Here is a 26,250-nt window from a genome sequence, read left to right on the forward strand (position 1 = left end):
CTCAGCCTCCTGAGTAGCTGGGACTACGGGCATGTACTGTCGCACCTCACTAATTTTTTGAATTTTTGTAGAGTCAGGGTCTCTCCATCTTGCCCAGGCCAGTTTTGAACTCCTATCCTCAAGTGATCCTCCCACCTCGACATCCTGAAGTGCTGAGATTACAGGAATGAGCCCCCATGCCCAGCCTCAATTTTTTTTTTTTTTGTTTTTTGAGACTGAGTCTCGCCCTGTTGCTAGGCTGGAGTGCAGTGGCACGATCTCAGCTCACTGCAACCTCTAACTCCTTGGTTCAAGCAGTTCTCCTGCCTCAGCCTCCCGAGTAGCTGGGATTATAGGCACGCGGTACCACGCCCAGCTAATTTTTGTATTTTTAGTAGAGAAGGGGTTTCACCATGTTGGCCAGGATGGTCTCGATCTCCTGACCTTGTGATCCACCCACCTCAGCCTCCCAAAGTGCTGGGATTACAGGTGTGAGCCACCGTGCCCAGCTCATTTTTATTTTTAGTAGGTTGATAAATCAATGTGCCTTTTTTGACTATGTATTTATTTATTTATTTTTGAGACGGAGTCTTGCTTTGTTGCCCAGGCAAGAGTGCAGTGGTGCCATCTTGGCTCACTGCAACCTCCGCCTCCTGAGTTCAAGCTGTTCTCCTGCCTCAGCCTCCTGAGTAGTTGGGATTATAGGCACACACCACCACACCCGGTTAATTTTTGTATTTTTGGTAGAGACGGGGTTTCGCCATGTTGGTCAGGCTGGTCTCGAACTCCTGACCTCGTGTTCTGCCCACCTCAGCCTCCCAAAGTGCTGGGATTACAGGCGTGAGCCACCGCGCCCAGCCCCTTTTGTACTTTTTGTAGAGATGAGGTTTCACCATATTGCCCAGTGTGACCTCGAACTACTGTGTGATCTGCCCACTTTGTCCTCCTAAAGTGTTAGGATTACAGGCGTGAGCCACTGCATCCGACGTATTAAATTATTTTTAAGAGAACTATTGTATTAATGATTTTTTCCTACTTTTCTATTTTGTACATTTAGCTGCATTTTAAAATCTTTAGGCTGGCCAGGCATGGTGACTCACGCCTGTATCCCAGCCCTTTGGGAGGTCAAGGCAGGCGGTTCACTTGAGGTGAAGAGTTCGAGAGCAGCTTGACCACCGTGGTGAAACCCCATCTCTACTAAAAATACAAAAAATTAGGCCAGGTGCAGTGGCTCACGCCTGTAATCCCAGCACTGTGGGAGGTCAAGGCAGGCGGATCATGAGGTCAAGAGATTGAGAGTATCCTGGCCAACATGGTTAAACCCTGTCTCTAGTAAAAATACAAAAATTAGCTGGGTGTGGTGGCACGTGCCTGTATTTCTAGCTACTCGGGAGGCTGAGGCAGGAGAATTGCTTAAACCTGGGAGGCGGAGGTTGCAGTGAGCCGAGATTACACCGCTGCACTCCAGCCTGGCTACGGAGTGAAACTCTTGTCTCAAAAATAAATAAATAAATAAAAAATTAGCTGGGCATGGCGGTGTACACCTGTAATTTCATCTACTCGGGAGGCTGAGGCAGGAGAATTGCTTGAACCCAGGAGGCGGAGGTTGCAGTGAGCAGATATCGCACCACTGCACTCCAGCCTGGGTGACAGAGGGAGACTCCGTCTCAAAATAAATAAATAAATAAAATCTGTAGACTACCTCTTAGGTTGGTTGTGTGTTTTTCCCACCATTAATAAGATCTGATGTTTTCCCTTTCTTTTTTTTTTAATACATTTTGCCTTGACTATAAGCTTTGAAGTTGTTTTCAAATTGTCATCTTTTCAGTCTTGAGTTTTTGTTCTTTTTTCAGAACCTGGCTATACATTTCTTTTTGCATACTTACTCTTGAAGGTGCCTCATCAGTTGCCGCTTGAGCGTATCTGATTCTTAAAAATTTGAATATTCAAGAACAAATTGTAAAAATATTCCTTGTATAATTTTTGGTTTTGTAGTAATTCCTTTGTTTTCTTCACAGTACTTCTGCAGAGTGATCCATTTATAATTAATAGACACACACACATCATCCACTATTCAGCTTTATCTTCTCATTACAAAGTGCGTCTAACCCCTATATTTTGAGATCCTGGATTTCAGAATATTGGACTTGATGTAGACACGAGTTTCTCAGCTTTACATATCATAGGATAAAATGTATATGACAAAAGTTGAATAGCTAACATCTAACTATAGAAACCAAGTAGATCATCAGACTTGTCCTATTTTGAGGTAATACTGCCATGCCCTTAAAATGAACCCTTATTCCTGCCGCTAGCAGATTCATGTATATAAATTAAAGGCACTAATCTTGGTCTCCTCTTGTCATAAAAACTACTTCCTCTGTGGGATCTGGCTGTTCTTAAAATGGGAGGCTCTTCCTTGAATTAGATTTCAAAGTGTTAGTCTCTTATGAATTAGCTTAGCATCATTTTCTGTAGACTGTATCAGAACTGTCAGATGTTTGTGCTTGGAATGCTGAAATTTGCATCTCAAAATTTCAAATTCTCTACCTGATTTCTTGTTATCATGTGTCTTACTTCCTGAGAAGATACAGGGAGCACATCACATAGATGAACTAAGTTTCTTATATCTTATTCTGGTCATCTAAACTAGATTTTTTTGTGGCCTAAAACCAAATAGTCCTGACCAACCTTACATGTTTCTTTTCCTCCCGTTCATCTGGTCCAGCCTAATCAATTAAGATGTGGACAAAGTAGCTGCAAGAGAGGGGAGAGAGAAGGGAGAGAAAACTTTGCCCTTTTCCTTGGAACAAACTACCTATGGGAGGGATCCTTGGTACACTTTATTCTAGGTACATATCAGAGTGTTTACTTTTTTTTTTTTTGAGACGGCGTCTCGCTCTGTTGCCCAGGTTGGAGTGCAGTGACGCAATCTCGGCTCACTGCAACCTCCGCCTCCCAGGTTTAAGCGATTCTCCTGCCTCAGCCTCCTGAGTAGCTGGGATTACAGATGCCTGCCACCACGGCCAGCTAATTTTTGTGTTTTTAGTAGAGACAAGGTTTCACCACGTTAGTCAGGCTGGTCTCGAACTCCTGACCTTGTGATCTGCCCGCTTCGTCCTCCCAAAGTGCTGGGATTACAGGCGTGAACCACTGTGCCCAGCCAGAGTGTTTACTTTTAGGTGAGGAAGGGGAAATCATGCATAGCAAGTCACATTCCCAATGTCACCTTTATTTATTATTTATTTATTTATTTTTGAGACTTGCTCTGTCACCTAGGCTGGAGTGCAGTGGTGTGATCTTGGCTCACTGCAATGTCCGCCTCCCAGGTTCAAGCTATTCTTCTGCTTCAGCCTCCTGCGTAACCGGGATTACACGCAGGTGTCACCACGCCCAGCTAATTTTTTGTATTTTTAGTAGAGACAAGGTTTCACCATGTTGGCCAGGCTGGTCTCCAACTCCTGACCTCAAGTGGTTCCCCCTGCCTCCTTCCCAAAGTGCTGGGATTATAGGTGTGAAGTCACCGTGCCTGGCCCCAATGTTCCTTTTAAAATTGGTTAATTGAAATTTAGAATTCTTTCTTAAAGTCTGGGTATGGTGGCTCACACCTGTAATCCTAGCACGTTGGAAGGCCGAGGCAGGTGGATTTCCTGAGCTCAGGAGTTTGAGACCAGCCTGGGCAATACGACGAAACCGCTCTCCACTAAAAAATACAAAAAATTAACTGGGCATGGCAGCATGTGTCTGACTCCCAGCTATTCAGGAGGCTGAGACAGGAGAATGGCTTGAACCCTGGGAGGCAGAAGTTACAGTGAGCTGAGATCACGCCATTGAACTCCAGCCTGGGTGACAGAGCGAGACTCCAGCTCAAAAAAAAAAAAAATTCTTTCTCACAACGAAACACTAGTATAATAATGGCTGGTTGGCTGGGCACAGTACTCATACCTGTAATCTCAGCACTGGGAGGCCGAGGCGGGTGGATCACCTGAGGTCAGGAGTTCTAGAACAGCCTGGTCAACGTGGTGAAACCTCATCTCTACCAAAAATAGGAAAATTAACCTGGCATGGTGGCGGGCACCTGTAATCCCTGCTACCCAGAGACTGAGGCAGGAGAATCACTTGAACCCAGGTGGGAGGTTGCGGTGAGCTGAGATCATGCCACTGCACTCCAGCCTGGGCTACAGTGACACTCCATCTCAAAGAAAAAACAAAACAAAGCTGGTTATACAGGCTATCCTATGTAAGGTATAATGTACCATTTAAATTGTCTCAAATCACCTGTGGTGAAAGATCATTTTGTTTATTTGTTAATTTTCAGTGTGTTGTTAGTAGTATTCTCAATTTCTTGAGTTGTTATAGAATGGTAAGATTTTTCCTAATGACCTCAGTTTGTAGACAACATTTTAAGTAACACTGATTTAAAATATTCTCTGGGGTAAATAAATGTAAGATCTTTCTGGCATTTCAGAGTTGGAGCTTACCCTCACACTTCTCAGAAAAATAATGTAAATAATACTAATAGTACTGCAATGTAATGGGCCATCATTCCTGACCTTTAAATTTGTATTACTCTAGGAGGACATTATCTTATGAAAAAAATTTGTTGGGTCACTTTCTGTAAGACACTGCTAGGTGCTAGGGACACTAATAAAATGATGTATATGGAAAAATAGTGGTAAATAAGAGTGCTTGTAAAGGGATAAAGTGGTCATTTAGCTCTTGATTGATTGGGTTTAGGGTCTTTGTAGAAGAGAGAGAATTTTGCTGGATACTTTATTACTTTCTGCAAGCCTGACTGGGCACAGTGGCTCATGCCTATAATCGCAGCACTTGGGGAGGCTGAGGTGGGATGATCACTTGTGCCCAGGAGTTCATTACCAGCCTGGGCAACATAGCGAGACCCTGTCTCTAAAAGAAAAAAAAAATAATAGAATTAAAACCTTAAACAGGCCAGTCGCAATGGCTCACACCTGTAATCCCAGCACTTTGGGAGGCTGAGGCAGGTGGATCTCTTGATCTCAGGAGTTTGAGACCAGCCTGGGCAACATGGCAAAACCCTGACTCCACAAACATGCAAAAATTAGCCAGGCGTGATGGTGCATGCCTGTAGTCTCAGCTACTCTTGGAGGCTGAGGTGGGAGGATCGTTTGAGCCTGGAAGTTGGAGGTTGCAGTGAGCCTAGATTGTGCCACTGTACACCAGTCTGGGTGACACAACGAGACCCTGTCTGAAAGCAAAAAACAAAATCTTAAGCCTCACACTGTGAGACAAAATATCCTCATTTTATAGATAACAGACCACAGCGAATAAGTGGCACCAGAATTCAAACTTGGATTTTCTGACTCTCTAAATTCGATTCTATTTTCGTATGTAAGGCTTTCGTAGAACAAGAAATGAGAACCATTTCAGCAGTTAGACAAAAGATTTGGTAGTTGGGGTCTCAGTAGATGTGGAGAAAGGAATGATAGATAAAAAGATTCTTATGAAAGTTAATCTGGACTTAGTATGTAGGTTTAATTGAAGCAACAAAGTAGGATAGATTTGTTGTGACTGGTGGATTATCTTCTAATGTGAGAATTGTAGAATATTCCTCTTTCACTTATGTTTTGGGTTTTAGCTAATTCTGCTATGTAAGGTAGTATTTATGGAACTTTTCCTAGGATAATGCTGTCTTTTTAGTAAAATAGCATGTAGAAATTATCTGATTTATGTAAAAATGTTTATAATATATGAGTTGCTTATACAGAATACGTTTTTAAGACTCCTATTGTACACGATTTTTTGTTTGTTTGTTTGTTTGAGACAGTCTCGCTCTGTCGCCCAGGCTGGAGTGCAGTGGCACAATCTTGGCTCACTGCAGCCTCCACCTCCTGGGTTCAAGTGATTCTCCTGCCTCAGCCTCCTGAGTAGCTGGGACTACAGGCGCATGTCACAACGCCTGGCTAATTTTGTATTTTTAGTAGAGATTGGGTTTCACGGTGTTAGCCGGGATGGTTCTTGATCTCCTGACCTCGTGATCCACCCGCTTCATCTCCCATCCCACCTTATCTCCTGTCCCGCCTCATCTCCCGTCCCGCCTCATCTCCCAAAGTGCTAGGATTACAGGCATGAGCCACCATGCCCAGCTGATACTTAAGTTGTGTTGGTGGTTCTTAGGGGTTTTTTTGTCTTTTTGTGTTTTGTTTTTTGTTTTTTGAGACGGAGTCTCACTCTGTCGCCCATGCTGGAGTGCAGTGGCGGGATCTTGGTCACTGCCACCTCCGCCCTCCGAGTTCAAGTGATTCCTCCGCCCTTTGAGTTCAAGCGATTCTCCTGCCTCAGCCTCCCGAGTAGCTGGGATTACAGGTGCCTGCCACCGCGCCCGGCATTTTTCTTTTGTATTTTTAGTAGAGACGGGGTTTCACCATCTTGGCCAGGCTGGTCTTGAACTCCTGATCTCATGATCCACCCGCCTCGGCCTCCCAAAGTGCTGGGATTACAGGCGTGAGCCACCGCGCCCGGCCATTCTTAGTTTTTAACTTTATATTTTTGCTTTCTCCCATCCAAGTACCGACCCTGCTTAGCTTTCGAGATTTGGTGCGTTCAGGGTGATATGGCCATAGGCACCGGCCCTATGTTTTCTAACTCTGCTTGGACCCTTATAGTTCTACTCTTCGTAATAATTTTGTCCTCTACTGATAGCATACTTTTTTGTTGTTTGTTTTTTGTTTTTTTGAGGCGGAGTCTTGCTCTGTTGCCCAGGCTGGAATGCAGTGATGCAGTCTCGGCTCACTGCAACCTCTGCCTCCTGGGCTCAAGTGATTCTCCTGCCTCAGCCTCTCGAGTAGCTGGGACTACAGGCACACGCCACCGTGCCTGGCTAATATTTGTATTTTTAGTAGAGATTGGGTTTCACCGTGTTAGCCAGGATGGTCTCCATCTTCTGATCTCTTGATCCTCCTGTCTTGGCCTCCCAAAATGCTGGGATTACAGTTGTGAGCCACTGCACCCAGCCCCTAGCATACTTTCTGTACTACTGTTCTAGAAATGCCCTTCAAAATGCCAACTCTGTAGGTGTTTTTTTTTTGAGATGGAGTCTCCCCCTGTCGCCCAGGCTGGAGCGCAATGGCTCAATCTCGGCTCACTGTAACCTCTGCCTCCTAGGTTCAAGCGATTCTCCTGCCTCAGCCTCCTGAGTAGCTGAGACTACAGCCATGTGCCACCATATCCAGCTAATTTTTGTATTTTTAGTAGAGACGGGGTTTCACCATATTGGCCAGGCTGGTCTCGAACTCCTGACCTGGTGATCCACTGCGCCCGGCCCACACTGTAGTTTTTTTAGCAGACAGTTTCATGGCCTACTTCACTAAGTAGATGGAGATATCCCCCCATCTTCCATGGAAATGTCTTTCTTTCCTGCATCTTATTTCTCTATCTTAGAAAAAGAGGAATCCAGTCGGGCTCGGTGGCTCACACCTATAATCCCAGCTACTTGGGAGGCTGAGGCAGGAGAATCGCTTGAACTCAGGAGGCGGAGGTTGCAGTGAGCCAAGATTGCGCCATTGCACTCCAACCTGGGTGAGAAGAGCGAAACTTCATCTCAAAAAAAAGAAAAAGAGGAGTCCTGGTCAAATTTACAGGGCTGACCTCTTCATAATATGTCCTTATTTCCAGTCATTACTTGCTCCTTAGTACTCTTTTGCCACAATGTCTTTCTGTAACTGTTCCCATCTGACTATAAAAATGCCTAGATTGTCACCATCATTTAAAAATATATATATATATATATATGCCCTTTACTAGTCCTTAGTGCCCAGCAACTATTTCATTAGTAAATGCCTTATGTGAGGGATCAGTACTACTTTCCTTTGCCCACCATCTGCTCTGTATAGCCCTCCATAATCTGATGTCTGTACATGTCACACTATGGAAACTATGCTCAGGAAAGTTATGAATGTCTCCTGATAAACAACTGTATTCTGTTTTGCAGTTTAAAGGTACTTCAAAAGCTTATTGATGCTTCTGTTTATTTTATCCCATCCTTATAGTTTTTTTCTATTGTTAATAGATGTTTGTGAAAATAGAAGGAGCACTAGTTCTAGTTCATGCTTGCTTTTGCTTTTCCGTAGCTTCTAAAACTAACAGTGAAAATGATATATTGAAACCGTAAATTATAGCTCTATACCAGATTTGTAATTGTGTATTTCATTGCTATTTGAAGTATAAAGTAATGGTTCTGTATCATTTATTGGGAAGGTTGAATTTCCATAGCTTCAAAATATTCAAATTTTTTTGCATGGATGTAGCTACCCTTTTCAAAATTTCCTTTGGATGAAGTCATTGACTAAAGCGTCATTAAAACAAAACAAAAAATTCCAAAAACCCTCCAAAATTCCTTTTTAAAGATAGGACGGCATACTTGCTGTCATTTTATAGGTAGAACACTAAAACACAGTAAATTACCTGGCCTCCAACTTGGTAGTCTGATTTTTTCTGCCTTGCTCTGGTGTTTTTGTGGTTTTGTTCTTACTTTTTGTGAGTTGTGAGGGGTTTTTTGTTGTTTATTTTTTGTTAGGTGTGTAGACACACTTTTGGATGTCATATTTAACAGGGAAAGCAGAGTCATGGGCCTGAATAACAATTGAGTACAAATATTTATAAATTAGTTGAAGTAACTTTGATTTCAATGTTATACTTTAAAGTCTAGGTTATTTTACTACTGAGCATTAAAATGATAAAATATTTCCTTTTTTTTTTTTTTTTTAGCTTGTCAGCTCATTTGCAGCTTATGTTTACTGGTCTCTTCCACAAAAATGGTATGTACTTAAAAGTAAATAAAGTGGCATTTTAATAGCAAGATACCTTTATGAATGTAAAAAAAGTGGGGCTTCTGAGTGTAAATTTATAAAATTATGTTTAATGGAAAAGATGTTGATTCTGATGTTTTTGAGCTTTAAGGTATGAAGGCTAATGATGAAATTTGTTTTTGGTGGGGCGGTGGGGCAGAGTCTTGCTCTGTCGTCCAGGCTGGAGTGCAATGTTGTGATCTTGGCTCACTGCAGCCTCCGCCTCCCGAGTTCAAGCAATTCTCCTGCCTCAGCCTCCTGAATAGCTGGGATTACAGGCATGCGCCCCATGCCTGGCTAATTTTTTGTATTTTTAGTAGAGACAGGGTCTCACCATGCTGGCCAGGCTGGTCTTGAACTCCTGACCTCATGATCCACCCGCCTTGGCCTCCCAAGGGGGCGTGAGCCACCACGCCTGGCTAATGGTGAAGATTTTAACAAATTGTCTTAGAACTTCAATAGGTAAAGAATCTCCTCGGTAGAACCTTTTATGCATAAACATTTTGAATTAATATACTGTGTCATGTTTTTAAAAAACACAGTAAAACAACTGAAATAACCACTATTACCAATGGCATATATTAATATTTTAGATATTATTCAAAGGAAATTATAGAGTATATTACTCCAGTAAAAGCTCAAAGCATGCTGGAAAGAATTAGAGGTGTTTCAAAAATGGAAAAATACGGCCGGGCGCAGTGGCTCACGCCTGTAATCCCAACATTTTGGGAGGCTGAGGCGGGTGTATCGTGAGGTCAGGAGTTAAGGACCAGCCTGGCCAATATGGTGAAACCCCATCTCTACTAAAAATATAAACATTAGCCAGGCATGGTGGTGGGTGCCTGTAGTCCCAGTTACTTGGGAGACTTAGGCAGAAGAATCGCTTGAACCTGAGAGTTGGAGGTTGCAGTGAGCTGAGATTGCGTTACTGCACTCCAGCCTGGGCGACAGAGCGAGACTCCATCTCAAAAAAAAAAAAAAAGGGAAAATTACTTATCAGCTTATCCATCGTAATTCTGTGTATATGGCATATCTTATTATTATGCAATGGAATAAAACCATTATTAGAAACATGCCAGGTTGGTTGTCTTGGTATCGTTTATTAAGAAACAAAGATTGAAAATGAGTCCTGGTGGGCCGGGCATGGTGGCTCACGCCTGTAATGCCAGCACTTTGGGAGGCCGAGGCGGGTGGATCACAAGGTCAGGAGATCGAGACCATCCTGGCTAACATGGTGAAACCCCGTCTCTACTAAAATACAAAAAAAACTAGCTGGGCGTGGTGGTACACACCTGTAGTCCCAGCTACTTGGGAGGCTGAGGCAGGGGAATGGCTTGAACCCCGGGAGTTGGAGGTTGCAGTGAGCCAAGATCATCCCACTGCACTCCAACCTGGTGACAGTGAGACTCTGTCTTTAAAAAAAAAAAAAAAAAAGAAAGAAAGAAAATGAGGCCTGGCCTGGTGGCTCATGTCTGTAATCTCAGCATTTTGGGAGGCTGAGGTGGGAAGATGACTTGAAGCCAGGAGTTCAAGACCAGCCTGGGCAACACAGACCCCATCTCTACAAAAATTAGCCAGATATGGTGGTATGTCCTGTAGTTCTAGGTACTTGGAAGTCCAAGATGGCAGGATGGTGTAAGCTCAGGAATTCAAGGTTACAGTGAGCTATGATTGCACAACTCTACTCCAGGCTGGGCAACAGAGTGAGACCCTGTCTCCAAAAAATCCCAAATTATTAGACTGGGCATGGTGGCTCACAGCTATAATGTCAACACCTTGGGAGGCTGAGATGGAAGAATTGCTTGAGGCTTGCCTGGGCAACATAGGGAGAACCTATCTGTGGGCAACATAGGGAGAACCTATCTGTAAGAAGTAAAAAAAGATTAACTGGGCACAGTGGCACATGCCTGTAGTTCCAGCTATTCTGCAGTCTCAGCTACTCAGGAGGCTGAGGTGGGAGGATTGCTTGCGTCTTAGAGGTTGAGGCTGCAGTGAGCCAAGATCACACCACTGTACTCCAGCCTGAGTGACAGAGTGAGACACTGTCTAAAAAAGACAAAAAGACAACCTTGCCAGTTGGCCAATTGTCAAAATGCTCTAATATAACCATTTTTTAATGACTCTTTGGGGGTTGGTTGTTTGTTTAGATGGGGTCTTGCTCGTGTCACCCAGGCTGGAGTGCAGTGGTATGATCAACTTCTGGGCTGAAGTGATCCTCCTGCCTCAGCCTCCTGAGTAGCTGGAACTACAGGCGTCCCCACGATGCCTGGCTAATTAAAAAAATTTTTTTTTGTTAAGATGGAATCTCACTACATTTCCCAGGCTGGTCTCAAACTCCTGGTCTCAAGTGATCCTCTCACCTCATTCTCCCAAAGTGCTGGGATTACTGGTGTGAGCCACTGAGACTGGCCCCAGTCAGGGTTTTTATGTAAGAAATTTGAAATCTCGTATTTGTATTAGTAGCTAATGTAACTTCTAGTTTTTACCTTAGATCTGGTCTATTTTTTATATAGAAGTAACCTGGGTAGCATTACGGTTTTTGTTTTCCTTAAATTATTTGTAATGGTCTGCTTAGAGTCCTTATTTCTAGTCATCGTATTTTGTTTTCTGTGGTACTTCTGACGTGTCTAGACTTTAATTCCTCAGAAGCTTATAATTTGAATTTTATACATTCATTAGCCCTTTGTTCTCAGGGACCTGTGTAGAACACATAGTTTATCCATCACTGAAATTTTTGGAAAGTAGTCATATTAAGCTTTTTTCCTATCTACATGACAAAATATATAAAGTTCAACAATCGCTCAGATTTACTTTGTTTTTATTTTTCTTGATATTGAAGTAAAAGAGATAGTGAACTCTGTTGATACCTCTGTTTCCAGAAAATAATTCCTCTGTCACCCAGGCTGGAGTGTAGTGGTTTGATCTCAGATCACTGCAGCCTCTGCCTCCAGGTTCAAGTGATTCTCATGCCTCAGCCTCCCAAGTATCTGGGATTACAGGCGGGTGCCACCACACTAGCTAATTTTTTTTTCTTTTTCTGAGATGGAGTTTCGCTCTTGTTGCCCAGGCTGGAGTGCAATGGCGCAATCTCGCCTCACTACAACCTCTACCTCCTGGGTTCAAGCAATTCTCTTGCCTCAGCCTCCAGAGTAGCTGGTATTACAGGCATGCGCCACCATGCCCCGCTAATTTTTTGTATTTTTAGTAGAGATGGGGTTTCTCCATGTTGGTCAGGTTGGTCTCTTGAACTCCCGATCTCAGGTGATTTGCCCGCCTCGGCCTCCCAAAGTGCTGGGATTTCAATAGGCATGAGCCACCGAGCCCGACCCCTAATTTTTATATTTTTAATGGAGACAGGATTTCATTTCACCATGTTGGCCAGTCTGGTCTCAAACTCCTGGCCTCAAGTGATTCGCCCACCTCGGCCTCCCAAAGTGCTGGGATTATAGGCGTGAGCCACCACGCCTATGTTGAAAATAATTTCTGTTATAACTTTGAAACTAGTAGAAGTTGGAAGTAGATATATTGTGTTTCTTTTCCATCCAAGGTTTATTTGTACCTTTTTTGTCTTCAATAATATTTTTAAGAAACCAGGATAGAAAACCAACATGAAGTTCTCTAAAATGTACCAGGAGCAGTGATGCTTGCCTGTATTTCCAGCTACTGAGGAGGCTGAGCTGGGAGGATTGCTTGAGCCTAGGAGTTTGAATAGAGTCTGGGCAACATAGTGGGACCCTCTCTCAAAACAAGCAAAAAAATTTTTTAATTCTTAAAATGTGATTTTTTCTTCTTATTTTCTTACTATTAATTATTTTTTAGACAGAGTCTTGCTCTGTCACCCATGCTGGAGTGCAGTGAGCAGTCTTGCTTCATTGCAGCCTCCCGGGCTCAAGCGATCCTCTCACCTCAGCCTCCCAAAGGGCTAGGATTACAGGCATGAGCCACTGCATCCGGCCTCTTTTGTTTTTAAATGAAAACTTTTGTTTGGCAATTACTACTTGAAACTGCTTCTTAGAATGAATACACAAAGATTATTTGGGTACTATTTTCATGGTGAGTATTGTTCGGCAAATATTTTTGTTACTGCATTTAGACATTGGACTATTTTTTTGCTGTATTAAGGTGTTTTTATCCTGGATGCAACTTCCGAAGAAACTGATCAAATGTGTTTTACACACACACCCCCAATAAGAATGTTTTTAAGTAGAAAAAAAGTGTTGCCGGCCAGGTGCAATGGCTCATCCCAGCACTTTGGGAGGCTGAGGCAGGTAGATCACCTGAGGTAGGGAGTTTGAGACCAGCCTGGCCAACATGGTGAAGCCCCTTCTCTACTGAAAATAACAAAATTAGCTGGGAATGGTGTTTCATCCCCGTAATCCCAGCTACTCTGGAGATTGAATCATGAGAAGTGCTTGAATCTGGGAGGTGCAGGCTGCAGTGAGCCGAGATCGTGCCACTGCATTCCAGCCTGAGCAACCAAGTCAGACTGACTCAAGAAGAAAAAAAAAAAAAAATTACCCGGGCTTGGTGGCGTGTGCCTGTAGTCCCAGCTACTCGGGAGGCTGAGGCAGGGAGAACTGCTTTAACCCAGGAGGCGGAGGTTGCAGTGAGTCAAGAACATTCCATTGCACTCTAGCCTGGGCAACAGAGCGAGACTCTATCTCTCAAAAAAAAAAAAAAAAAAAGTAAAGAAAGAAAAAATGTGTTGCCCAATGCCTTAGAACAAAAAAATTTTTTTGTATGTTCATGGATTCATCTATGATAATAGTTCTGGATGTTATTGAAGCTATTTGATGAATTAGTGATTTAATATTCAGTTATGAACTGTTAATACCTTTGGGACTTTAAAAACAAGTTATGGAGGACTACTCTAGAACCTTAAGTTGTAAAGCCTTTGTTAGTTAATTTACATGGAGAATATAGACTATGGTATTCAAAATTAACACTCCTAAATTTTTTGTAAGCCAAGATATTCTTCTAGATAGTAAATAATATCTTGATTTTTGTTATCCCATTTAAACTGTAGAGAAATTCTGGGGAAAGCTTCTAAAAATAGCCCTGTCTCTACGTTTTATAATGTTTAATGTTTTTTGAAATTCATTTGTTATCCTTTTGGCCACAAGTCTTGGTCAGATCAAGAACTTTTTAGTTTAGTTGTCTCTATGCATTCATAATGAAACATGTATAATAGTAACTAATTTAATTCAAATGTTATCTTAATAATTTTTCCAGTAGATTTTAGGAGAAGAAAAAAATTGAAGATGCTTATTTTGAACGTGGTTGTCTCCTGCAATTTTTTTTTTTTTTTTTTTTGGAGATGGAGTTTCGCTCTTGTTGCCCAGGCTGGAGTGCAATGGTGTGATCTCGGCCCACTGCAACCTCTGCCCCCCACCCCTGGTTCAAGCAGTTCTGCCTCAGCCTCCCAAGTAGCTGAGATTACAGGCTTGCACCACCGTGCCTGGCTGATGTTGTATTTTTAGTAGAGACGGGGTTTCTCTGTGTTGGTCAGGCTGGTCTCGAACTCCTGGCCTCAGGTGATCCACCTGCCTCGACCTCCCTAAGTGCTGGGATTACAGGCGTGAGCCACCACACCCGGCCCTCCTGCAACTATTTTCATTTATGCTTTCTGCCAAGAAGCTTTAACTGTATTTGTCAGAATTACTTTTGACTAGCAGTGTATTATCATAAATGTTAAATCTTCAAGCCAGCCCAGTTGCATGTGCCTGTAGTCTCAGCTACTTAGGAGGCTTAAAATGGGAGAATCACTTGAGCCCAGAAGTTTGAGACCAGCCTGGGCAACATAGCCAGACCCTTGTCTGAAAAACAAACACAAATATTAAATCTTCAAATTAGAAATATTCAGTAAATATGGCCAGGTGTGGTGGCTCACACCTGTAATCCCAGCATTTTGGGAGGCCAAGGCAGGTGGATCACTTGAGGTCAGGAGTTCAAGACCAGCCTAGCCAACATGGTGAAACCCCATCTCTACTAAAAATTAAAAAAATTAGCTGGGTGTCGTGGTGCGCACCTGTAGTCCCAGATACTTTTGGGAAGCTGAGGTGGGAGGTTCATTTTAACCCGGGAGGCAGAAGTTGCAGTGAGCCAAGATCGCCCTATTGCACTCCAGCCTTGGTGACAGAACGAGTCTCTGTCTCAAAAAGAAAAAAGGAGTTAGGAAATATATATAGAAATAGAAACGTGTAGATGTGTTTTAGACACAGGATCTCACTCTTTCACCCAGACTAGAGGGCAGTGACAGGATCATAGCTCACTGCAGCCTTGAACTCCTTGGCTCAAGAGATCCTTCCACCTAGCCTCTGAGGGTAGCTAGGACTACAGGCACATGACACCCGCCACACCCAGCTAATTTTTTGACATTTTGTAGAGACGGGGTCTCTGTGTTGCCCAGGCTGGTCTTGAACTCTTGGCCTTAAGTGATATTCTTGCCTTGGCCTCCCAAAGTGTTGGGATTACAGGCATGAGCCACTATGCCTGGCCAGTGAATATTTTTTATACTTAAAACCTGGGCATGGTGGCTCACGCCTGTAATCCCAGGTACTCAGGAGGCTGCCTTGCTGATGTGTGAGGATCACTTGATCCCAGGAGCTTGTGACTGCAGTGAGCTGTGATTGTGCCACTGCACTGTACCTTGGGCAACAGAGCAAAACCTATATCTAATGGAAAAAAAAATTACAGCATATAGGACGGTAATTATATTTGTTTTGTGAGTGGTTTATTTACACTATATATAAAGGCTTTTAAAGAGTTTGCTGTAAGTTTGGAACTGATTTGAGGAAAAAAGAACGAGTGAACTTTTGAGAAGTCTTATTATGGGAAATCTCTGTTTGAAGTTCCCTGACTTGTTAGCAGAATGAATACCGTGTTCATATATTTTTAAAATACATTTTAAAATACTGATTTTCTATTTAGATAAGCCATCACAAACTCAGAAAATGAACAAAATTCTGTTACCCTGGAAGTCCTGCTTGTGAAAGTTTGCCACAAAAAAAGAAAGGTAATGTCAACAAAATGATATTGGTAGATTAAATGGAATAATTTGCTTAATTGGACATCTTTATGCATATATATTGTATTTTAAAGCTGAGTTTTAAATTTTGAAAGCTTAAGAAATATGTTGATGGCCTAATTATAAAACTGATAACCTCTTTTGCCAACTCGCATATCTGTGTAGTTTTTCTAGTCTTTTAATAAGTGTCTGTACAAAACTTTCTCATAGGAGTCTGGAAATGGAGAAGCTGTGTTTTAGCATCTGGCATAAATTCAGTTGCTTTTTTACCATTTCAATCTGTTAGCGTATTTCTTAGCTATTTGTACCCATTGACATTTTAGATAAGGGCTAAGAGAAAGTGTTTTCCACAAGATTATCCTTTGTAACACTGCCCTCAGGCAAAGAAATTTTGTTGTCAGCGTTATTAGCCATTCACTTATTAGTACATTGCTTCAAATTTTTATAAGGTAAAGTTATTTCACCATAGAAACAAGTGTTAAGATGTTTCCTGGTCAACCGATGAAAGCCAACATATGTGCCTTTAGTTGCCTCAAGTCCTCGAGTGTTTCAAGAGGAGTAGGAACTGGTCTGGGTCCAGGGTCCCAGTGCTGATATTCTTCCAAGACCATAGGCCATACGGGCCTCAATCATTGGGAGGGAGTAGACTAAGGCACCTCGGAGGCAGCAGTGGAACTTTATTTTTGAAAGTTTATGTAAAGGCCGGTTGCCGTAGCTCACACCTATAATCCCAGCACTTTGGGAGACAGAAGTGGGCAGATTGCTTGAACCCGGGAGTTAAGCATCCTGGGCAACATGGCGAAACCCTGTCTCTACCAAAAATACAAAAATGAGCTAGGCATGACGGCCTGTGCCTGTAGTCCCAGCTACTCGGGAGGATTGCTTGAGCCCAGTAAGTCAAGGCTGCAGTGAACCATGATTGCACCACTGAGCTCCAGCCTGTGCGACAGAGTGAAACTGTCTCAAGGAAAAAAAAAAAATGTATGTAAAGTTAGGAGATATCACTCCTTGCCAGGTGCAGTGGCTCACGCCTGTAATCCCAGCACTTTGAGAGGCCAAGGTGGGCAGATCAAGAGGTCAGGAGATCGACTGGCTAACACAGTGAAATCTCGTCTCTGCTAAAAATACAAAAAATTAGCCAGGCGTGGTGACGGGCACCTGTAGTGCCAGCTACTTAGGAGGCTGAGGCAGGAGAATGGTACGAACCCGGGAGGCGGAGCTTGCAGCGAGCCGAGATCGCACAACTGCACTCCAGCCTTTATCACTTCTTACTCCTAACCTCCATACACATTACAAGTGATATGAAAATCCAAGATACATTACTTAGAATAAGATATGAATATAAATATAGTCATTCTTATGTTCAAAAAAATGTATCGGGTAATCATTTTCCTGGAAGAATATACACAGCCAACTGCTAGTATTAGTCATCTCCGGAGCGTAAGACCTGGGGGTGGGTGAGAATTCATAGTTTTCACTTTATAGTCTCATAAAATAGAAATTTTTTTAGACTGTACGTATTCTATTTATTTTAAAAGAAGTAGCTGCTGTAAGATACTGTCATAAAGGTCTTCTGATCCTTCCAGTTTTTCTAGTATGCATTTTCAGTGTAACTAATCATACAATAACAGAATATTACTCAGAATATGATCATTGGTAGATAAAACCAGTTTTGTTTTTGTTTTTTTAAGGATGATGATCCTTTCTGTTAAACAACATATTTTAACTATATGGATTTACTGTTTCATAATGTTGTTGACCATGGGATTATTAGTCATTTTTTTTATTTCTAATGGTCCTATTAGTCATTGTCATGTTAAAAAAGAACATTTAAGAGATTTGATAAAAGTACATGAGTTGAACATTTTAGCATGGTTTTTTTGTTGTTGCTAAAAAGCCTTACCAGAGAGATTTAGCATGCTTTTAGTTCTAAATTTCTAATATACAACTGTTTCAGATCACTGTTAGCTAAATATTAGATGTACTGTATCATAATTTCATTATGTTGGAGAAAACCTCAATTGCTTTAATATTTGGAATATAGGTATTTCGAATTTTTATTTTTGCTTCACAGTTTTCAGAACTATGGTTAGAATTTTAACATTCCATTTGGTGATCATGGCCTATCTCCCGTGTTTCCTATAGCTGTGATTAGAAGTTTTATTATAATTCTTATTGCTTATGTACAAATAAACATAAATTAATAATCTTTACCTTTGCAGGATGTAAGTTGTCCAATAAGGCAAGTTCCTAGAGGTAAAAAGCAGGTGCCTTTGAATCCTGACCTCAATCAAACAAAACCTGGAAATTTCCCGTCCCTTGCAGTTTCCGGTAATGAATTTGAACCTAATAACAGCCATATGGTGAAGTCTTACTCGTTGCTGTTTAGAGTGACTCGTCCAGGAAGAAGAGAGTTTAATGGAATGATTAATGGAGAAACCAGTGAAAATATTGGTAATTTTTTTTTTTTTTACTAGATTTTATCACTGGAGATTAAGATGGTCATTGAAAATGATTGTACCAGTGTTCCTTCATGATAGTCATGGTGCTGAGTCTTAAAGCAAACAGTGAATTCACCTCCACCTCAACATTTTGTTGTGCAAATTTTCAAACATAAAGGACAATGAGGAGTATTTTATAGTGAACACCTATCTACTTACCTCTTAGATTCAACAATGAACATTTTATTATACTTGTTGCGTATTTATCCCCCTACCCATCCCTCTTTTCTTCCAACAATTGTGAATTCATCTTTGAGGTATTCATTCAACAAACACATAGGTGCTGGGGATGATTTAATTTAATCCAAGATGATTAAAACATTCAGTCCTATCCTCCAAAGTCTCACAACCTAGTGTAGGGAAATATACATGAAATATATCATTGCAGCAAAATGATGAGTGGCATAATACAGGTATATGTGAAGTTCAGCAGAGAAACACGTTGGAAGAAATAATCTTTGACTCTTGAAGTATTGTTTGAAGTTTTTGGAGAGTTACCATGAGTGAGAAGGAGTTTGCCTAGCAAAGATAATTCTAAACAGCAACATTAGCATTTGCAAAGATGTGGGGTTAATGTTGTGAGTGTTAAAAAGAACATACAGTAAAAATGCAAAATTGGAAAACGTGGTCTGTATATTATTGCAACTTTAGTGTAATTCGTACCTCATTTGGGATAAATGTAGCATGTTTTATGTTAAGGGACCATATATCATAACACATTTTTGTTTTAATATTCGATTTATGAGAAATGTTTGTTAAATTTAGATGTCAATGAAGAGCCTCCAGCCAGAAGAAAACGAAATCGTGAGGATAGGGAAAAGACCTTTGTTGCACAAATGACAGTATTTGATAAAAACAGGTAATGTTGATGAACAAGTGAGGCTCCCACAATGTTCTGGAAATGTTTTCATTCTGAAGCAGAATATAATTATTTATATTGATTATTTCATTGCCTTTGTTTCTTTTTATTCTTACGGATGAAAAAACAAATTTGCAAACACTGAATTTTTGTCTGTTTCATAGAAAACAATAATTAAGGAACTATTTGGTTAGATAGCTCAGTTAAACTTACTTATTTGGCAAATATTTTCTGAGTGTCTACTCTTTGCCAGACACTGTTCTAGACATTAAGAAGGCAACAAAATCCCTGCCTTCACCATGGAGCTTAACTTTTAGTGGAGGAAACAGACCACCACCCAAAAGATCAACTAATGTCACTTAGTGATGAGTGTTGTGAAGAAAAATAGAGAATAAATGGTTACTGTTTTAGAGAGATATCCTCTGGGAGGAGGTAATATTTGAGAAGAGACTTAAATGGACTGGGCCCTACGTAAATCTTGGGGTTATGTGTTTATTAAAAATTAAGGAAGAGGAGCTGGTCATGGTGGGTATGCACCTGTAGTTGCAGCTACATAGGAGGCTAAGGTGGGAGGATTGTTTGAGCCCAGGAGTTCAAGGCAGCAATGAGCTATGATCATGCCACTGTACTCTGGCCTGAGTGACAAAGTGAGATCCATCTTTTTTTTTTTTTTTTTTTTTTTAGGATGGTATCTCACTGTGTCACCCAGGCAGGAGTGCAGTGGCGCAATCTCTGCTCACTGCGACCCCTCTGCCACCTGGGTTAGAGCAAGTCTCCTGCTTCAGCCTCTGGAGTAGCTGGGATTACAGGTGCGTGCCACCACACCCGGCTAATTTTTTGTATTTTCAGTAGAGATGGGGTTTCACCGTGTTAGCCAGAATGGTGTCGGTCTCCTGACCTTGTGATCCGCCTGCCTTGGCCTCCCAAAGTGCTGGGATTACAGGCATGAGCCACCATGCCTAGGTGAGACCCCATCTTTTTTAAAAAAAGAAAGAAGGCCGGGCGCAGTGGCTCACACCTGCAATCCCAGCTCTTTGGGAGGCTGAAGCGGGTGGATCACGAGGTCAGGAGTTTGAGACCAGCCTGGCCAAGATGGTGAAACCTTGTCTCTAGTAAAAATACAAAAATTAGCCGGGCACGGTGGCGTGTGCCTGTAATCCCAGCTACTCAGGAGGCTGAGGCAGGAGAATCGCTTGAACCCGGGAGGCAGAGGTTGCAGTGAGCCGAGATCATGCCACTGCACTCCTTCCTGGGTGACAGAGCAAGACTCTATCTTAAAAAAAAAAAAAAAGAAAAAAAAAAAAAAAAAGAAAATCATGTATAATCATTGTGTACCTCTGTGCATTTGGTACAGGATGGCAAGAAACACAGACTTATAATAATTTCTGCAATTTCTATTTGGAAACGAAATATTTTAGTGAAAATATCACCAGTGAAAGAATGTCTGGGAAGCAAATCCAGCATTTTTTCTTTTTGAGACTGGAGAAAGAAACCTATGCCGTCATTTCTTGTAGCAGGCTGCGTGCTGGTAGTTAACAGTTTATTGTCAGGTATAGGACAAAGAACCAGGGAAAGTAACTAGGCCATTCTTCCTATTGTTTATTTTTTATTTATTTATTTGTTTATTTTTGAGACGGACTCCCGCTGTGTCACCCAGGCTGGAGTTCAGTGGCATGATCTCAGCTCACTGCAACCTCTGCCTCCTGGGTTCAAGCGATTCACCTGCCTCAGCCTCCTGAATAGCTGGGATTACAGGCACCTGCTACCATGCCCAGCTAATTTTTGTATTTTTAGAGAGATGAGGTTTCACCATGTTGGCCAGGCTGGTCTGTAGCTCCTGACCTCAGATCATCCACCTGCCTCAGCCTCCCAAAGTGCTAGGATTACAGGTGAGCCACCGTGCCCGGCCAGTGTCTTCTTAAAGTCAGAAATTTTATTGTGGATCGAAGATTTAAATGGAAAACAGTAGAACCATAAATGTACTAGAAAATAGTGGTCATGTCTGTGGGGGAAACAATTAGAATGAGGCGCATTGGACTTCATCGATGCTGTTAATTGTTCTATTTTAGGCAGCATGGGGTATGTTCTATTTTCTTTTTCAATCCCTGTACCTGACACATATGTTTACACATTTCTTGTAAGAAAAAGATAATACTTTTATTTTAAAGAAAAAGTGCCAAGAAGAAACTGGGAGAATTTCCCCACAGCAGCTTATTTTGAAAATATTCATCCGGGCGTGGTGGCTCACGCCTGTAATCCCAGCACTTTGGGAGGCTGAGGTGGGCGGATCACGAGGTCAAGAGTTCGAGACCGTCCTGGCCAACATTGGTGAAACCCCATCTCTACTAAAAACACAAAAATTAGCTGGGCGTGGTGGTGCGTGCCTGTAGTCCCAGCTACTCAGGAGGCTGAGGCAGGAGAATTGCTTGAATCCAGGAGGCAGGGGTTACAGTGAGTTGAGATCACGCCACTGCACTCCAGCCTGGTGACAGCGAGACTCTGTCTCAAGAAAAAAAAAAAAAAAAATTCCAAACTATAGGAAAGTTGAAAGAATACTAAAGTCATTTAATATCCACATACCCTTCATCTAGATTGTATCTTTTGTTAACATTTTGCCACATTTGATTTATTTATGAGTATATATTTTATTTCTGTGCTGAACAATTTGAAAGTTGGCTTTATTCCTCATTTATAAACTCTCTTGCATGTATCTCCTAAGAACGAAGACATTTTCTGGTATAACCACCGTACACTTATGAGGAAAATTAAAATACAAATACAATACTATCTCCCCAGTTGACCTCAATAATGTCCTTTATAATTTGTCCTGTCCCCACCCCGATTCCATAGCTAGATGTCATAGTTCTTCAGTCTTCTTCAATTTGGAATAGTCCTCTAGCCTTTCTCCCTACCTTCTGTGACATTTTTCCCCAGTATAGGCCTGTAGTTTTGCAGAATGTATCTCAATTAGGACGTCTGTGATGATTTCCTCTTGATTAGCTTCAGGTTAAACATTTTTGGCAGGGATTCTAATGAGGGATGTGTTGTTTACGTACTACATCACAGACAAAAGGTAATATTAGGTTTGATCACTCAGTTAAAATGCTGTTCACAATATTTCTCCATTGTAACAGTACTTTTTTTCCCTTTTATATAAATCAGCATATAATTCTTATGCTAATACATGAAGCTGAGTAAATATCCATTTTCTTCCCATAGCCTTTCACCCAATAGTTTTAGCGTCGATTGATTATTTTTGCTTGAATAAATTATTCCTTTGGCAGTTGGAAAATGGTAATTTTCTAACATTTCTTCCACATTTATTTGCATTTTTTTATAAAGAAGAGCATTCCTTCTCTGCTCCCACTGCTTCACTTGACTAACCCTAAAAATATATATGTGTGTGTGGAGAGAGAGAGAGAGAGAGAGAGAAAAACAGGCAGGCATGGTGGCTGATACCTGTAACCCTAACACTCTGGAAGTCCAAGGCAGGAAGACTATTTGAGCCCAGGAGTTTGAGACCAGTTTGGGCAACATAGCAAGACCTCGTTCCTAAAAAGAAAAAAAAAAATTTTTTTTAAGTTACATGTGAATTTAAAAAGAAGAGCATTCCTTTCCTCAGCTTTGATATTTTAAAATCAGTATGGATTAACAAATTCTATTTATTCAATTAGTTTTAATCTATTGATACTGTTATTTTAATGCTCAAATTGTCTCATATTTGGTCAGGAGGAGCCCTTCTAAGTAGGCTTCTGTGTCCTGTTTTGTTGCTGTTATTTTTCCTGATTTTCTAGAATAGTAACATTTACCAGAATCACCTTCTCTTTTTTTTTTTTTTTTTGGAGACGGAGTTTCGCTCCTGTTGCCCAGGCTGGAGCGCAAAGGCACGATCTCAGCTCACCGCTACCTCTGCCTCCTGGGTTCAAGCGATTCTCCTGCCTCAGCCTCCCGAGTAGCTGGGATTACAGGCATGCGTCACCATGCCTGGCAAATTTCGTATTTCTAGTAGAGACAAGGTTTCTCCCTGTTGGTCAGGCTGGTCTTGAACTTCCGACCTCAGGTGATCCTCCCACCTCAGCCTCCCAAAGTGTTGGGATTACGGGCATGAGCCACTGCGTCTGGCCTACCTTCTTCTTTTCTTACCTCTGCTCTGAAGTTGTGATTTCTTCAAGGAGTCCTGATTCCTTATAGAAGAATAGTATTTTTAAGCCAAAATCTGCATGTTAGATGTGTAAAAATTGTTTTTAAAATCTCACAGAGGGCTGAGTGCAGTGGCTCACACTTGTAATCTTAGTACTTTGGAAGACCAAGGTGGGAGGATCTCTTGAGCCCAGGAGTCTGAGGCTGTAGTGAGCTATGATTGTGTCACTGCACTCCAGCCTGGGTGACAGAGCGACTGTCAAAAAAAAAAAAACAAAATCCAGTTAATTCCTTGAAATAATAACCAATATTCAAAAGCCGTATAGGAAAAGAATGCAAAGTTGAACAAAATAAAAATCAAAAACTTCTTCAGAAAACAAAAAAGCCACCATAACCAAAGTCAAAAATGACAAGATGGGGAGAAATTATTTTCAACTTGTCTTTCAGGTAGATACCTCATTCTTGAATGTAAACAGGTCATACTAATTTTAAAAGACCACTGCCCAATAGAAGAATGGGCAAAGGAAACAATAAAAAGTTTACCAAAATAGATATATATGGTTCTTAAACAATTAAAACGATAAAACATCTGAATTAAAAGTACATTGAGATGAGTTTTTTCACTTATCAGATTAACAGAGATCAAAAAACTTGATAAAGCACTTGATGAGGCTGTGGGGGAAAGGTCTCCACATACATTACAGATAGGAGGGTGCATTGGATTGTAGGTATCAAATGTACACCCACAAAATGGAATAGTATGTATCTATGTAAAAGCATAAGGAAGCTCCTTTGTGATTTAGAAATATATGAATTTATTACCTATTTGAATAAAGAAATTAGTTTTTAAAATAAAGAGTTGAATGGCTTTGCTGATGTACTATTGAAGTTGACTAAATTTAAGTAGTACAGCATAGAGAAAAGACAAAAATTCTTAAGTGTCAATCATTTGGTTTTAAGAGACTTTAGAGACAGACACCTGGATTCATTTGCTACATCTGGCTATTTACGGTTTGATTTGAAGGCAAGTTATTTAACCTTTTCTTGCCTCCGTTTTCTCTTCTGGCAGTGGAGTAATAGTACATAGTTCGTAGCATTGTTGGGAAGATTAAATGAACCATGTAAAATCTTTATAATAGTGCCTGGCACATAGTGAACACTCAATAAATGTCAGCTGTTTTTATCTAATAGAATTTCTGTAAGAGTGATGAAGAGAAGCCAGTTTCTTGATATATACAGTTAATTACTGAGCATGGTTGAAGAATGGTGTTTAGTAGTGGTTACTAGTGTTTAAAGTATGGAAAAAATAAATTATACATAGACACATACGTACACATACCTTAAAACTATATTGTGTGAATATATTTGAATTATTTGATTCAATTAGTATTCCATGAAGTGTTTATTGAGCACCTATATGTGCCAGGTGCCCCCAGAATTCCATAGTTACCAGATTCGTCATTATAATAATCAGTTTACTGGTCAAGTATAAAAGTAAAGGATTCTAGTTCAAACAATTACAGTAGTTAAAAGTAACAGAATTCTTAGTGTTTCTCTAAGACAAGCATTGTAACACTGTTATCCTATTTTTAAAAATACAAAGCCTGGGCTGGACGCGGTGGTTCACGCCTGTAATCCCAGCACTTTAGGAGGCCGAGGTGGGTGGAACAGGAGGGCAGGAGTTTAAGACCAGCCTGGCCAAGATGCAGAAACCTGTCTCTACTAAAAATACAAAAATTAGCCGGGCATGGTGGCACGCGCCTGTAATCCCAGCTACTCGGGAGGCTGAGGCAGGAGAATCGCTTGAACCTGGGCAGCAGAGATTATGGTGAGCGGAGATTGCACCACTGCACTCCAGCCTGGGTTGCAACAGAGCAAGACTCCGTCTCAAATGAATAAATAAATAAAGCCTGTACTTACGCTTTATATTTAATGTTGACAACGTACCAGGTTTTGAGACCTCAGGCATATTATACTTTACATGTTTAGAGTTATATCTGAGTAGCTACAGTAATGAATTCCTAGTAATACAGTTTTTAGTGTACCTCATTAAAATTGCTTTCATCAGGAATGGAGTGTAGGTGTATTTTTAAAATCTTGTTGGGTATGTAAGCTAGTTTATAAATTTAATAAATGGTTTTAGTATAAATCTAAAGATGTAGAATTTGTGTACTTATAGTAATAACACAGGTTACGTTAAAGTATATGTGTTTGTCTAACAGGCGCTCACAGCTTTTAGATGGGGAATATGAAGTAGCCATGCAGGAAATGGAAGAATGTCCAATAAGCAAGAAAAGAGCAACACGGGAGACTATTCTTGATGGGAAGGTACGGACTACTTAGAAAGTTGAGCACGTTATAGTTATGAACTCCCGTTTTTGATTGATGTTTTCTTCCCCAAATGCTAATTCATGTTGGAAGTAGAGTCCTTTGTTTTTTGTACTTTAAAAAACACAAGTAAGTGATCTAGTCAGAGCATTTAACGGAGGGTATCATTCTTTTTTTTTTTTTTTTTTTTTTTTTTTTTTTTTGTGAGGGGGAGTCTTGCTCTGTTTCCCAGGCTGGAGTGCAGTGGCATGGTCTCGGCTCACTGCAACCTCCACCTCCCGGGTTCAAGCGATTCTCCTGTCTCAGCCTTCCGAGTAGCTGTGATTACAGGTGCGTGCCACCACGCCTGGCTAATTTTTTTTTATTTTCAGTAGAGGCGGGGTTTGACCATGTTGGCCAGGCTCGTCTGGAACTCCTTACCTTGTGATCCACCCACCTTGGCCTCCCAAAGCGCTGGGATTACAGGCATGAGCCACTGCACCCGGCCACACAGAAGGCATCATACTTCGAGAGCCAGACTGCCTGATTCAAATCTCTGCTCCTAGCTATGTGGCGTTTGGCAAGTTACTTATCCATGTCTCAGTTTCTTCA

At 41.2% G+C, this 26,250-nt stretch overlaps 1 protein-coding gene across 1 annotated transcript in view; it reads left to right on the top strand.

The window, feature by feature from the left end:
- LOC129017574 (polycomb protein SUZ12-like) overlaps window positions 1-26,250 on the top strand; it is a 66,521-nt gene that overhangs the window by 15,851 nt on the left and 24,420 nt on the right. The window contains 6 exon segments of the mRNA XM_054458201.2: window positions 8,725-8,774; window positions 14,758-14,775; window positions 15,740-15,819; window positions 18,054-18,285; window positions 19,098-19,191; window positions 25,554-25,659. Of these exon segments, the coding sequence (XP_054314176.2) occupies window positions 8,725-8,774; window positions 14,758-14,775; window positions 15,740-15,819; window positions 18,054-18,285; window positions 19,098-19,191; window positions 25,554-25,659 (580 nt within the window).

This window comes from Pongo pygmaeus, chromosome 19 (genome assembly GCF_028885625.2).
Source record: "Pongo pygmaeus isolate AG05252 chromosome 19, NHGRI_mPonPyg2-v2.0_pri, whole genome shotgun sequence".
NCBI classification, from domain to species: domain Eukaryota; kingdom Metazoa; phylum Chordata; class Mammalia; order Primates; family Hominidae; genus Pongo; species Pongo pygmaeus.